Source organism: Lampetra fluviatilis, chromosome 32 (genome assembly GCF_964198595.1).
Source record: "Lampetra fluviatilis chromosome 32, kcLamFluv1.1, whole genome shotgun sequence".
Taxonomy (NCBI): domain Eukaryota; kingdom Metazoa; phylum Chordata; class Hyperoartia; order Petromyzontiformes; family Petromyzontidae; genus Lampetra; species Lampetra fluviatilis.
In genome coordinates, this window is record NC_136306.1 from 7,251,896 (window position 1) to 7,266,560 (window position 14,665).

Sequence of the window (14,665 nt, forward strand, 5' to 3'; positions counted from 1 at the left end):
GAGACGCGCAAACTCCAAATGTACAGCAGCAGGCGTCAGGGTCGGGATCGAACCCACGACCCTCCTGCATGCCAGGCGAGGGAGTCGACATCTTTAAACCGCGGCTTCCGCTCGTGCGAGACCGTGCACCAAGCGCAAGTTCGCGCGATCCTCCGCCACTCGGTCGGGTGAAAGTGGACGGACGTGTGGATGGGGGACGGCAGTGGTCAGCGGCTGTTCCTGGGGAAACCGGGAGTTGTGGGTGTTGTGTTGGAGAGGCATGGCGGACAGGGGCTGAGAGTGGCAGAATGGAACTAATGAGGATAAGCGGTAGGGGAAGGAGTGGCGGAGAGGATGGCGGCATAAGGGGGTTTTGTGGGGGTTGTGGAGCGGGGGGGGGGAGTTGTAGGAGAACATGACAGAGTCACCACTAAAAGCCACCAAATCCTATTAGCAGGCACAGCCGAGATGCGGAGCGAGGGGGAGAGAGAGAGAGAGAAACCCATATAATAGCCTCTGCCCTGGTTTCAATTAGACAGAGGGCTTAGAGGGGGGGGGGGGGTGAGACAGATTTAAGGTCTTTTCCAACAAGGTAATGAGCACAGAGCTTAAACGCTACTTTCGTTTTTCTGTGGTTTTTGTTGTTGTTGTTGCTTTTACTGCCCTGACCCCCACTTGGACTTTACAAGCTGGCTTCAATACCTTGGGATAAGAGTCCAGCCTCCGCAAACGCGTGGGCGTCACGGTGGCGAGATGTTAACTACCTCGCCTAGTACACAGGAGGTCGTGCGCTCGATCCTGACCCTGACGCCTGGTGTATATTCGGAGTTTGTACGTTATCCCCGTGGTCGCGTGGATTTTTCTCCGGGTCTTGTGGTTTTTCCCTCCACATTTATAATCACGCGTTTAGAGTATTTGGCTGCTATAAATTTCCATATGATAAGCCACTTTATTTGTGGCTAAGTCCGTTCTGAAAAAGAGCTATATAGCTCAGTGGGCCTTACCTGCTAAAATAAAAAAAAAAATTAAATAACGGGTACACCTCAGTTTAGTTGATCGGTAGGTAGGTCACGTTGTGGTAGGGTAAAGTTTGGGTAAACTTCCAAGAAAACTGGGCGGCCCTCTACAGAGTGGCTCGCTAGAGCTCTGGCTGACGGAGGCCCTTTCACCAACAGGGACCTGAACAAGAAATTACAGAGCTGCACCTTTTCCTTTGTTATTTTGTTGTAAACCTTTTCTTGGGCTACTCTTGAAGCCGTCCACCCGTCTGAATCTCGCCAACCGCGACAATAATCATACAAGCGTTGCCGAGCAGCTGGCCCACGAGGAGAAGAAGCAGTCGGGTTTCTCACAATATTTTTCTTAGTAGTTGGTGGAAAGTATCGTGGTTGTTGGGGTTGGTGGGGGGAATAGTTGGGGGCTGATGGGGCGGGCGGGCGGGCGGGTGGGTGGGGGGAGGTTGGTTGGTTAGCTGTGCTGGGAGGAAGAAAAAAAAGTCAAGAGGCAGCCGTGGCATTTGTAGCCCTCGATCGCGGGAGGTTTAGCATCAAAGGGGGTTAAACGTCTGGCTTTGCTCCGTCGGGGCGCGGTGAGGTTCGACAAGCCTCGCCGTTGTGTTATGACAACGCGCACCGGCCCTAGTGTGGTCAGTACACCCGCGAGCGACGCAGACCCCAAGCCCGCAGTTTCCTTTTTAATATTTATTATTAATATTGCTGTTATCATCATTGCGCCGCAGTCTACGGCCGTCCGGCCGGCCGGCCCGGCGAACATGCCGAACTATGCCGGCCACGACCGCAGCCGTTCGTCACCGGTTGGAACGGTGGGCATTGGGTGAAAATTGCGGCAAGGAATGCGGCCGTTCACCGATTCATTTTTTTTTATTTTACAGTAGAGGTTTGGCGAGCGATTCTTTAACGCTTTCCAGCCAAGGTTGGAAGCGTTCACGCCATGGCTCTGCCTGTCCGCCTGTAACGTAACTCTCGTCACCATGATCCAATATGAACAGAACTTTTAATATAAAGTTGTGTTTGTAAAATTGGCAAAAATTTATCGGACGATTGCCTGGACTGCTACCCCATCAGGCTGACTAAATGATGTCGAGGACAGACGCACGTTGGAAAGCGCGACGGAATCCATGCGTGCACGTGGATTTTAGTCCTTTTTTTTGCTTTGCCTGCATGCCATCGCCAGTGCAGTCCCAAAGTTTGTATTCGTAATTTATTTTATTTAAAATCTCATTCATAATGAATCGTAAATTATAGCCATTTGTCTGTCGATCGTCGTCGGCGGGTTGTTTGAACATATTTCACCGCAGGACCTGTTCAGGCATCGCTCGTCACCGATGTCAGCCGTGGTTGCGAATCCAACTCACGTTCGTCAGTGTCATTGTGCAGTGCGCTAACCACTGCACCGCCGCTCCGTCCCCTGTAGTGTAATGTAATGCGTTGCCTCTCTTTACAGAGAAGTCACCTAACTTGTATGTGCGCGTGTTTCTAAGTACTTGCGCGGTGGTTGTGGTTGTTTCTTCAGCGGGCAAAAAACTTTCAAGTAAGCGTTTATCGGCTTATCAAGCCCCCCTGCAAACAATTAACGGGGTTAATTCCTGGAACGTAACACGGCAAGTTTGATATTGTTGTGAACATGCACTGCTATTTTATTCGAATGCAGTGAAATCTTGTTGGGGGGGAGGGGGGGTTCCATTATTAAAACATAGTAATGATAAAGCTTTGCTGCTCTTGTCAAAGAAAAATTTCATTTTTATCTTATACCTAAAGGTCATCATTCATGTGGCATGAAAGTATTTCACAGAAATGCTTGTTAAGAAAAAGCTGGCGGTGGCCAACGGCCGAGCTTTAACGCAAATAGAATAATTATTTAAGATTTTTTTAATTGCAGTAATATTTTCAAAAATGCAAACGGAGAAAAACACGGAACCAGGATACGAACGATCGCCATGTCTGGTCTGAGAAAATGAATCTAAAGAAGGCAGGAAAGAGAAGCTGAGGAGAGAGAGAAAGGCAGGAGAATTAATGCTGAGAGAGAGAGAAACGTAAAAAAAAATCGAGATTATCCTAACTATGAATCTTCACATTTTGATACAGGGATTTCGTTTGTCAACTTCGCCACGTAACGAAGAAAAGTGCACGGCGCTTGGAATTTTCCCGTGGGGGAAACGGAAAAAAAAGTAACGTAAAAATAAAGTGAAAAAAAAGCCTCGATTATTTACCCACGGGTTTTTCCCCTTTTTTCTGGCAACAAAACTGACACCTTTTGCAAGGAATCATGTTTACATTAACCACAATACTTGCAGTCAAATGCAAACAAAAAACTGCAAGTATTGTGGTTAATGTAAGCATGATTCCTTGCAAAAGGTGTCAGTTTTGTTGCCAGAAAAAAAGGGGAAAAACCCTGTCAGTATATTTTGGTACTGGCAAAGGAGGTCCCATGATGATATTTACCCACGGTTCGCCGGTGGGCGGCTTCACGCTCGGTGTGGGCAATGTTGTGGGTTGCTCACACCCCTTCCAAGACGTCTGGCCAGAGTAAAAGAGTAGGCCAAAAGTCCCCAATACAAGGGGCTCTCCGGAGCTCCCTCGAAGTGGCGGCCCCTTCCGCCAGCGGTGTCGTCCGCGATCAATTGCAGGGCCGCGCCTTTACGCGTTATCACCCAACACCCTGCTCCGGCGAGTTTCCACGTCTCTCTCTGCAGCGGAGGAGAGCCCTCACAACCCGGCAGCGGTTCTAGCACATCAAACGGTGCTCGCCAACACGTGGGGGGGGGGGGGGTGGTGGGGGGGACGCGCGCACAGGGCTGTGAAAACACAAGGCTGGAGAGTTTAACAAAACACACAATTTTTGAAGGTGGACACTTGGTGGCGGTGGCGGGGGGGGGGCAGAGAGCAGACGTGGCTAAGTCGGGAAATAAATCCACGGCGGGTCTCTGCTAAGCAAGCCTCCTTACATAAGTCTGGCGCACAATAAACTCATGCCCTTCATCGCTGTTGCTGGTGAACAGGATTGTGAATGTCTCTCTCTCCAAAAGCCGGTATTTAAAAACCAGTTGAGAGCCCGTTGAGAGCGCACAGAGTCTCTCATTGCAAGGGAGACCTGGGTGGGTTACGAGAGCAGATACAGACGCGAAACAGACCCTCGCAAACTTATTGCAAAATACATTTTTCAAGCTGAAATTGTGAATAATGTTTACAGTGGAGATTTTTGTCTCGTTTTTTTGGTAATTTCCGTCCATCGGCATCGTGCCACGGGACGAAGAATTCGTTCGGATCTCTAGCAGAGCATTGCAACCCTTCAAGTGAAGCATGGCTCACAGAAGCGGACGCCACAGAGCTACCGCTGAGATCCAATCAAACGGCTTCTGCTTCCAGCGGAGATTTTATTACCAATTTGTAAGACGTAAAAGGAGGTGAGGAGAAGGCAGTGACCAAGGGTGCAATGATGCGTCGAGTCGTTGGCACTGTAGATTGCAGGACACTCGTGAAATCACGTGACAAGGAATCGATGTTTTCATAAGCGCAGGGCGGACACCACTGCACATTACTCGAGACGTAATAACACGCGCAGCGGCGTCTGCAGCTAATGTCACAAAGTTCAGCGACGACTAAGTGCCCCAAAATGTGTTTTCACTTCTTGCAAATGTCATGCAAAACGTATGCGAACGTCGCACGCACGCCGACGGAGAGAAACGAGACCAGAAATAACGACGGTTAGAAACGACACGAGCGAGACGGCAAACGCGAGAACAAAATAATGCGTCCATCCTCGAATCGGATCGCAGCTTTGGGTCGCGACAGCCCCGTCGAAGAATCGCCACCGAGGCTACGTGCCATCCGTGTGCGTTCGCCGCGCATCAGACCGGCCTCCCAAGCGTCACACCGAGTGCCCTCGCGAGTGCCCATACGCCCGTCCGCGCCCGCCCGCCCGCCCATACCCGCGCGTGTTTTAAAAACCTCCTCGTCCGCTCGGTCGGTTCAGAAAAGGCAACTCGCGCTTTAAAGCAAACACCGCCTTGAACGGATCGCACTGTGGTTCTCTCGCGGGCGGTGGGGATGTTGCCCTTGGCATTCGGGGCCTGCTGGCGTTGCGTCAACACAAACAACCGCGGCACAAAAACACAAAAAATTCAAACAGCGGCCCCCCTCTGTGTGTTTCTTAATGCGTTCCTGTGTTCAAATATGGGGCGTGTATGGGTTCGTGCTGCTGTGCGCTGTGGATGCGACTCGCGGACGTGACTCCGTGCGTGCGTGCGTGCCAGCGTGCGAGCGTGAGCACCGACGTGGGCGGAGCGGTGGTGCAGCGGTTAGCACGACTCGCTACGAGCCGGGCGATCCCAGTTCGATTCCCGCTCACGGCCAACAACAAATAAGGATTATCAGAACCGGTCCCGGGCCTCCAATAGGTCGACTCGGCCTTAAATGAATACGTTTGTTTCAGTGTGTACAACATCAGCACCAGGGAGTTGTGGTTTGGGCCACCACCTCCCCCCCCTCCCCCTCGTGCTCCCCTCATGCGCCGTGCCGACCCTTAATAGTTAATCGCTAACAATACTTGCTCCGACAGTCTGTGTATAGTGGCATAGTGGTTAGCGAACTGTGCCACAAACCCGGCTCACAGCCAACACCGGTGACGATTATCTGAACTGGTCCTGGGCCTCCCCTAGGTCGACTCAACCTGAAATGAGCACCTGGTGCGGTGTGTAAACATCGCCACTGGGGAGACAAAGACGGCCCTGCGTGATGCTGGCAACCCACCCCCTCGTGCGCCGGTGTCAGCTTTTATAGGTGCTCGCTAACAGCACTTGCCGCCCCAAGCAGTCTGTTAAGGCTGTACGGGGGGGATCTTTGTCTCTGTTTGCTGATGGACGTTGTTATCGTCTGCCTGTCGATAGCGGTAAGCAGAGCGCAGGTGGGCATTGTAAACGTCGCACGCTTGCGTTTAAAAATATATATCGCCACCGTCTTCCGCCGGTTGGCTTGGATGGCTGCTCGCTGCTGCTGGCTGCTGCTCCTGCAAGCCATGTGACTTATTGCCGCCAAAATAACTGGAGACTATGTAAATGCTTATTGACTTGAGCTATGACCGTGCGCCCTGTGTAGACGTTGCAGGTAATTTATATTCGGCATGCGCTGGGCACAATTTGGAATTTTTTAGGAGGGGGAAAATCTTTTTTTTTTTCTTCAAGCCGTCCCAATATGTAAACTTAGCCAGCTCTTAAAATGAACAACGCTTTAATGGTATGCCTTTAACTTAGGCCTAATATGTTTCTCCCCTCTGAGAAACACCTTTAAGGCCCCTCTGGTGATTTCAATATATAGTTTATATAGAAGAAATAAATAAACTTCGCCCATCTCGTTCCACCAATGGATGAAGGCTTCCCAACTCCATGGCGGTAACAGGGAGGGGGGGGGCATGGTTTGACCATACTTCACCACGCGGGTCATATACAAAGCTTCATTTCAGCCAGACATGTCCCAAGTCGGCGAAACATTTCCGCGCTCGGCACACCACATCCGCCACGCTTGTCACCTGCAGCTGTGACCACGAGGCACATGCCTACTCCAGTCTGCCAGAGAGCCGGAGAATACTCCGTGAGATATCAAGCCCTTTGTATGCATACACATGTATCGGAATAACACTGTGCTTGGTCGCAAACCCTTGAGCGGACTAACTTGTGCGGATATGCACGGCTACTAGAATCCACCCCTGGAATCTGCTCCCACGCCAACTTGTTCGTTTGACTGCATCTAACAGAAAAAAATATCGATATGTAAACTAAACAACCCTTTTCTGTTCCCGCAACGACGATGACCGTCGCAGGTCCACCGGTATTTCTGCTGCCTGCCGGAGGACCGCGTGCCGTACGTGAACAGCTCCGGAGAGAAACACCGCATCGAGCAACTGCTGCGACAGCTGCCGCCCCACGACAACGAGGTGAGGACACCCCGGGAGTCGGGATGGGGGTCGCGATGTCGCCCGCGGCACCACACGCACGGCGCTCTCTCGCACGCTCGCGTGTTCGTGCCGTTACCGGAGACGTGGCCCAGCGGCGTTGCAGAGGTCCGCGGCTCGGTTCGAATTCGAGTGGCCACCCTGATCAATGCTGCGGCGTGCGTATCGAGCGTAGTCATAATCGTGCGCGGCCCGCCCGCTTTGCGAGCGGAGGTTTAAAAAGGTACCCGCGATGCCGTTCGCGAGGGGGCTGGCGGCCGCGTGCCTGCGTCGGGGGTTCCACATATTTGCCACACACGTCACACAAATGGAATTGTACTTAGTGATTATTATCTCCCTCCTTACTGCGAAATCTTGGCAGCAGCCTCCTGAAAAAGAGGCATGGGGCTCCGTGAGGCTTTCCCGGTGTAGTACGGTTGGCATGAGACCCTGGTGCAAAGATTGCCACCTATGAACAGCGGATTAAACATTTTCGGGGTCGCTGTTCGTTCACTGGTCGCAGCCGAGTGTGGATGTTCATGCACATTTGTAACGGGTCATTGTTTTAAAAGCATATTTTGTTCCACCAAGTTGGCTGTGTGGTTTGTATAATTCATACACGTTGAAAAAGAAAGAGACTTCTGATCTCACCAGGCACTTAACGGGTTATAAATAAGGGACGTAAAATATGCGTGCATCGATTCTGAGTTGTACCGATTACATTGCAACTCGCCTTCAAGACCAGAACATCCACAATTTCTAAATGCCTTCGAAACTCCAGGAAAAGTCCCGATTCACAAGATGGGCTGATGCGCCAGTGACCCAGTGCAGTTCACGATCAGCCCGACCCAACAGAATCGACCACACCAACCACCACACCACACCACAACCACCATTACCGCTCCTACCCCCCACCACCGCCACCACCAACCACCCTAAGCATCCTCAGCGATGGAACGAACACAGCCAGTCTGGAACCCCCAATTTTAACGTGGAATGCCATTCCTGCAGTCTTAGACAAATGATTTTTCGTCAGCGAAAGTACATTTCTGAGCTGCTGATGATGATGATGACTAATCCAGATGCCTCACACGAAGGGTGTGTCGCTTCATGCGGGTGGGAGATCTGCAATCCGGCCGATTGCCAGGCCGCATGATACCACATGCCTGCGTTGGTGGTGTGTGTGGGTGGTGTGTATACAGTGAGCTGTAGTGTAGCAGTTAGCGCGCTGCGCTATGAACCCGGCGACCTGGGTTCGATTCCTGCTCATGGCCAACACCAGTGACGATTATCTGAACTGGTCCTGGGCCTCCCCTAGCTCGACTCGGTCTCAAATGAGTACCTGGTGTGGTGTGTAAACGTCGCCACTGGGGAGACAAAGGGGGTCGGGCGTGGTGCTGGCCACCCACCCCCCCTCGTGTACCGTTCCTGCCTTCATAGGTGCTACTCGCTTACAGCACTTGCCCCTACAGTCTGTTAAGGTTATACAGGGGTTCTTTGTCTTTGATGTGTATATGTGTGTGCGTTCGTGCGTATGTATGTGTGGTGTGTGCGCGTGTGGTGGATGCGGGGGATCCAGTGGTTAGTGCGCTTTGACCAACAGCGGTGGCGATCATCTGAACCGGTCGACTCGGTCTCGAATACGTACCTTGTTGGCGTGTACGTTGAACTTCGTTCGCACCGTATGTGACCAACCGTGCCAATCGTACGTAATCGTAGCCGACCTTTCGGTGTGTAAACATCTCCGCTGGGGAGACGAAGGTGACTCGGGCGTGATGCTTCTTGGCCACACCACCTCCACGTAATGGGTGCAGGGGCACTTTGCCCCAGCAGCCTGTGTAGGCCTCACGGGGACGGCTTGTCCTTGCGTGTGGGTGGTGGATGCCTCTTGGTGATATTCGCTGGGCTGGGCGTGGTTGTAAGCGGCCCACGTGGCCCCCCTACGCAAATCGCCCGCGGTGTAATTGAGTTTTCTAAGTGCCACCTGAGGATTTACCCCCGTAATGGGGGACGTGCGTTATTTAATTGGTTTGTAATGTGGAGAAATTAGGGCATGGCGTGTAGTTAAGTGGCATCAACGTCAGGGTTGTCGAGTGACAGAAAATGGCGGTTCATAGACGGATCCTTGAATCCATCTGTGCAGAGGGTCTGACTGAGATGCCACGTCTGCCCGTATTTGGCGCGTGAATTTTGGTGGCCGTGCTTTGGATGGTGATGATGTTGAACTTCTGTCGCATCGTACATAGCTCGTCGTCGTGGGGTTGTCATTGGGTAGTTCATTGTCGGCGGTGGTGGTGTTGTCGTAGTTATCGATGGCGTTCATGATTTTGGTGTTGTTGATGGTGTCGCTGATGGACGTGATGGTGGTGGCGATGGCAATGTTGATGGTGTGCCCATCGATGGACTTGTTGTCGACGTTAAACGGCGGTGGCGACGGCGGCGCAGGTGCGGTACTGCAGCTCTCTGGGCGAGGAGGAGAAGAAGGAGCTGAAGCAGTTCAGCGCTCAGCGCAAGCGCGAGGCGCTCGGCCGGGGAACCGTCAAGACCTTCCCCATCACGGCCCTGGGCGCCACGTGTGAGCAGGTAACGTGTCCAGGCCGCGCGATTTGCATTGCCACAATCGCACTGCCGTGGCCTGTATTTAATTTTCCATTTTCATGTGCGCATTGGCCTGCTGATGTTCTGATGTGGTTAATGGTTACACCAATGTGTTTGAGGAGGAGGAATATCAAGGTCAGGAGGTTGTGATGTTTGGGTCTCGAATGAGATGCGAGTCCAGCGGCATTCCATTCGAATCCAGATATGATCGGTCGTACAAAAGTTTGGGGTGCTTCTTTCAATCCGGTAGGTGTCTGCGTGTGACCAAATCTGCATAACTTTATTGACGCCGGGCACAAATTTGGGGGCACGTATTTCATTCCGGCGTGTCTTATACTCCCAACGATATGATGATATTCCTTCGCTCGCTGGCACTGGGGTTTCTTTGCTGGGTCCTCCAGGACGCGCCGAAGGGTTTAGCCCGCGTCGTTGACGAGTCATCTCTCGGGGTTTTTCTGGTCGTCCACTCGGGGCAGCAGACGGTGCGCTTGGGTAATTCCACAAAGGAATCCAAACTATTAAACTACTTTTCATTTGAGCAGGCAAGGCCCCGCCGAGCTACGTAGCTCTTTTTCAGAAGCGACCTGGACCATCGCAAACGAAAATTCAACGAAGTGGCTTATCGCGTGCAACATTTTTATCGCAGACAAACACTCTGAACGCACGCTTATTTGAACGTTGAGCGGTATACACAAACCGTGTGCCCCGTTTTGAAGACGGCACCGGTGGCGACGACATCGATCGGCCCGATCGGCCAGCCAAGGGTGTCGTGGCAGCAGCGGCCCTGTTTCTCGGCGTCACATTCTGATCCGTCGTCCCGCGTTCGCCCTCCGAAACGTATCGTCGCACGCGACGAATCCCAAGGCTCCCAAAAAAAAATGTGTTGTTGTTGCCAGCATCAAAGAGTGAAAAATAAGAACAGGTCCCAAAAAAGGTCCCATGACGTAGCTGCTCGCCGCCAAGCTTTCAATGCTCCGATACGCGTGGCGTTGCCTTTGTGCTGTTCGCCTTTTGGCGTCCTCTGGTCTGACACTGGTGGTGAGACGAGGCCACGAAGAAGGCTGCCGTCTCTGGTGGAGGCCAATCCGTTTAAAAGACGATGCAAGTCGATAATTATCAGAGCCGTGTTTGTGTGCATGTCCATCACAAGCGCTGTGTGTGGTTAATGCAGCACTCGATTCCTTACAAAAGGTTTCTATTTGGCGTTCGAATATCGCAACACCTCCTGTTTTATTGCCAGAAAGGGTAAAACCTATTCTTATTTTTCAAATGAATCAATGCTGTGAATGGGTTAAAGTACAGCCCAGCCCCCAGTGTTCAAGTCAAGCTTATTTTGCCTCCCCCGAAGTCGCGGGCGTCACCTTTCCCCCCATTGCCTTTGTGACGTTTCCCATCCCACTCCCCCCCCACCACCAACACCACCACTCCCCCGCCCCCATGTCAACCCCCCCCCACCCAGATCCCCCGCTGAGTTGGCCCAGAGTTGGCCCAGGGATTAGCCGGGTCCTATATAACCAGCCGAGCGTGAAGAACTTAAGAGGGGCCGTACCTTTTAGACAGGATTAAAATTACAAAAAGGAGGATAACGGCACGTTACGCGAACAAAATTGACTTGGAATGGGCACCCGTCATGAATAACCAAAAAAGAATATATACAATTATTTAAACCAGATTACCGAAGCACCCCATTGCATGTTATTTCTGCTGACATTAATCGTCCTTGGGTGACACCAGACCCCGCCATGGGAAGTGCGGAACCTCCACCACGAGCTCCGAGCAGCCCCGTGGAGAGAGTCACCCGGCAAACATTGAACGCGCACACCGTGCGGCACACCACGCCCGCCGTGCCCCTCGCTACGGCCGCGGCGGCTAACGAGCCAACGCGCCGACCACCAGGACATTTATTCGGCCGAGCGATTAAGCCATCGCTGAACGGGCCAATTCTGCTGCGGGCTACGGAGGCAGCCGGATGACATCACTGCCCCGCGCGTGCCCCCAGAGCCGCCATCCGTTTCAAGGAGAGCCAACAATGCGTGACATATAAAGTGATAACGGCCACGTGACCCACCCCCCTTGGAGGAGTAGAAGCTCACACGTCACGTCCATCCCCAAGCCTTCGTTGCCTCCTCACCCCACCCCTGCCCTCGCCCCCCCCCACCCATTCTCTCCCCACCCCCCCTCTGAGGGCCCCATGTCCCGACTTGCGGCCGCGTGGACTTTACTACGCGCCAGCGATGCCATGCGCCGCAATTTGCCCCCAGTCGCCACGGCGGAGTTAATGAAAGACTCCGGAGCAAACAAATAGCCGCCAGCGTCCGAGTCGTCGTTACAGGGCACGTCGTGGGCTTATGAAGCGCTAGATATAAAAATGTTTTGCCCTGAGCCTTGGGATGATGGCGATGTCATGTTTCTGGCACGCACCTGCCTGGCCTGGCGGTGGCAGGTTTAAACAAAAACATAATCTGAAGGAAATAACAAAACAAGAAAGGAGGCAAATGTTAGCAGGGTAGATGCTGTGCGCGCTGCCTGCCTGCGTGCGTGCGCAAGCTATGATACTCTGAGCCCGTGGGGCTGCTGTTCATATCCGAGCACGATTGGACCAGCGGTGGTTACCGCCACTGCTGCTCCTGCTGCGTTGTGGCTGCCTGTAATCGAGCTCTGTGGAGGGTCGTGACGAAGGGGTTGGTGGATCAGGTGAAAAACTAACTTTTAACATGATGGGTTTTTTTTTTGTATTGTGTGCGCGAGCAGCGATTGTTAAAAACACCTGGCCGAGGCCATCGCCTGGCAGCCCGCGTGAGAACCCCAACCGCATCAGTATCTTAGCCCATTCCCAGGCCGGTGGGTGGGAGGGGGGGCATCTCTTGACCGGCCCATGTCCGACCCACCTTTATATATATATTTACTTTTCATTATTTCGTTAACGGTTTTCGGCGCACAGCTGGCCCCCCGATGGAAGAGAGAAAATTAGTCTGGGCGGCGAGGGACGCTCGACGTGTAACCAGATATTTAATGAAAACACGAGGGCATCCTTCGTGAGCCCCCCCCCCCCCGCGTGCCCTGAGCAAACAAAATCCCGTCTCTCGCCACTTCCGCTGGTGTTTTGGCTTGCGGCGCAAAACGCGCCCTGCCGGGGCCTCGCGTTGTTTTCCTCTGCCCCCCCCACTCGCCACCACCGGTCCCCCCCCCCCCCACCGCCACCTGGGTCCCTCCCGACGCCGTTTGACTCGGCAGCAACGTACGCTGCTGCCACGTTCTACTCCGCTGCGCCGTGACGGGGGGGGGGGCGGTAGCGGCGGCGGAGAAGAGAGATTCGCGTCCTCCGTGGACTCGCCCCCCCCCCCCCTCTCACGCTACTCCCCTGCACCCTTTACCTCTCCCCCCTCTGAGCTCACTCTACTCCCCTCCATGCGCGCTCTCCGCTCCAGCAACCAAGGCTCTCTGTCGATCCCCGCCACGTCAGCCTCCGCTCGGTGGGAGGTCGCTTATTCTCCTCCGTTGGCCCTCGCAGCCTCGGTGGAGCTCCCCCCTACAGCCCGTGCTGTCGACTGCTCTGCCTGTTGCAAGTGCAGGCTCGACGTCTTTCTCTTCTCCTCTGCCTACGACTGACCGCCTGTCCCCCCCCCCACCTCCCAGCCCCGGGTACAACCCGGAAAACGCAGCGGAGAACCGCGCCAAGCGCAACCGCGAAAACAGGAACGCGACCGGTCATCGTGGGGGGAAGAGAGAGGAGAGAGCGAGCGAGCAAGCGAGAGCGGTTCTCTATACTAACGAACAAATCTTCCGTGTTCCCCTCCGCTCCCCGCGCCCGTTCTCCATCCACCCCCCCCCGCCACCCTCTCTTCCGCAGTGCGGCGGTGGCATCGGCGGAGGCGAGATGGCGGTGTTTGCGTCGCGCGCGGGGCACACCCCGTGCTGGCACCCCGCCTGCTTCGTGTGCGCCGCGTGCCGGGAGCTCCTCGTCGACCTCATCTACTTCTTCGTGGACGGGAAGCTCTACTGCGGGCGGCACCACGCCGAGCGGCTCAAGCCGCGCTGCGCCGCGTGCGACGAGGTGAGGCGGAGCAGCGGCGACGATCGCGGTCGCGTTGGCGACGATCGTGATCGTGACGATGGCGACGCGGATCGTGATGATGGCGACGATGATCGTGATGATGACGATGACGACGATCATGATCGTGATGATGGTGATGACGATCGCGATCGGGGGGATGATGACGACGATGACAACGATCGTGATCGTGATGATGATGATGACGATCGTGACGACAACAAAGCGAACAGTCGGGAAAAACGAAATTGCTGTCGCTGCCGACGTTGTCCATCGCCGTTGCGATTTCACAGCGATCGCCCAATCCTCGTGCTTACGTTTCGTTCCGCTCTTGTGCCCGATCCTCTCCTGATGGTCTGGCCCATGTGGAAGAGCAGTAGGCCCAAAATACTCGCTCAAGGGGCCACTCCAGAGCTCCTCCTGACAACACTGGCATGAGGAAGCAATAGCGCAGGGCTGCACCCTTGTACCCTCGTTGTGTATGAACACCAACTCTCGGCCAAGATCATCACGGACTGTCGTCGGAGTAGAAATTGGGACGGGGAGGGGGCTCAATTAATTCATTGCACCAGGGCCAATGCCAGCACCCCTCTCCCCCGCGTTATATTCGTCCTCACGTCTCTTCGGTTTCATCGTTCGTCTTGCTCGTTTTAATTCGCGGGAGGTTGAGTCCGGTTACGTGGCACGCGTCGGCAAACAGTAACGCCTCGGTGGGAATGATCATCGTGCCGGAATGGCAGAATGCCGGCTCGGTAACCGGTCACACCGCGGCACCGCACTCAACCGCGGCGTTCCACGGTTGGGTGATTATAAGGGGGACGCGGTGAGCGGAGAGAGGGAGATTACTTTATATATTTTTTTTTTAATCCACTTTGCCATCCGAAGACTCTTGCATGGCTTTGAGGGATAATAAAAAAACACACACAAACGCACGCAACGGGAGTTTCAATAACGCTGGCAACTCTATTCAATCCCGCCGCACAGTTCCGCGTCTATAATTTTTTTCGTTGTCGTCGTAATATGTCCGGCATTTTATTTTTTTCTTTCGTCTCCTTTTCGGAGAGGGCCTGCGCACATTAACCGGCACGTTCT

General features: G+C 53.7%; 1 protein-coding gene across 1 annotated transcript in view; it reads left to right on the plus strand.

The window, feature by feature from the left end:
* The window catches only part of LOC144943691 (prickle-like protein 2), a 50,583-nt gene that overhangs the window by 21,978 nt on the left and 13,940 nt on the right, over positions 1-14,665 (plus strand). The window contains exons 3-5 of the mRNA XM_078871434.1: positions 6,814-6,927; positions 9,370-9,507; positions 13,373-13,576. Coding sequence (XP_078727560.1) covers positions 6,814-6,927; positions 9,370-9,507; positions 13,373-13,576 — 456 coding nt within the window. The remainder of the gene's footprint in view (positions 1-6,813; positions 6,928-9,369; positions 9,508-13,372; positions 13,577-14,665) is intronic.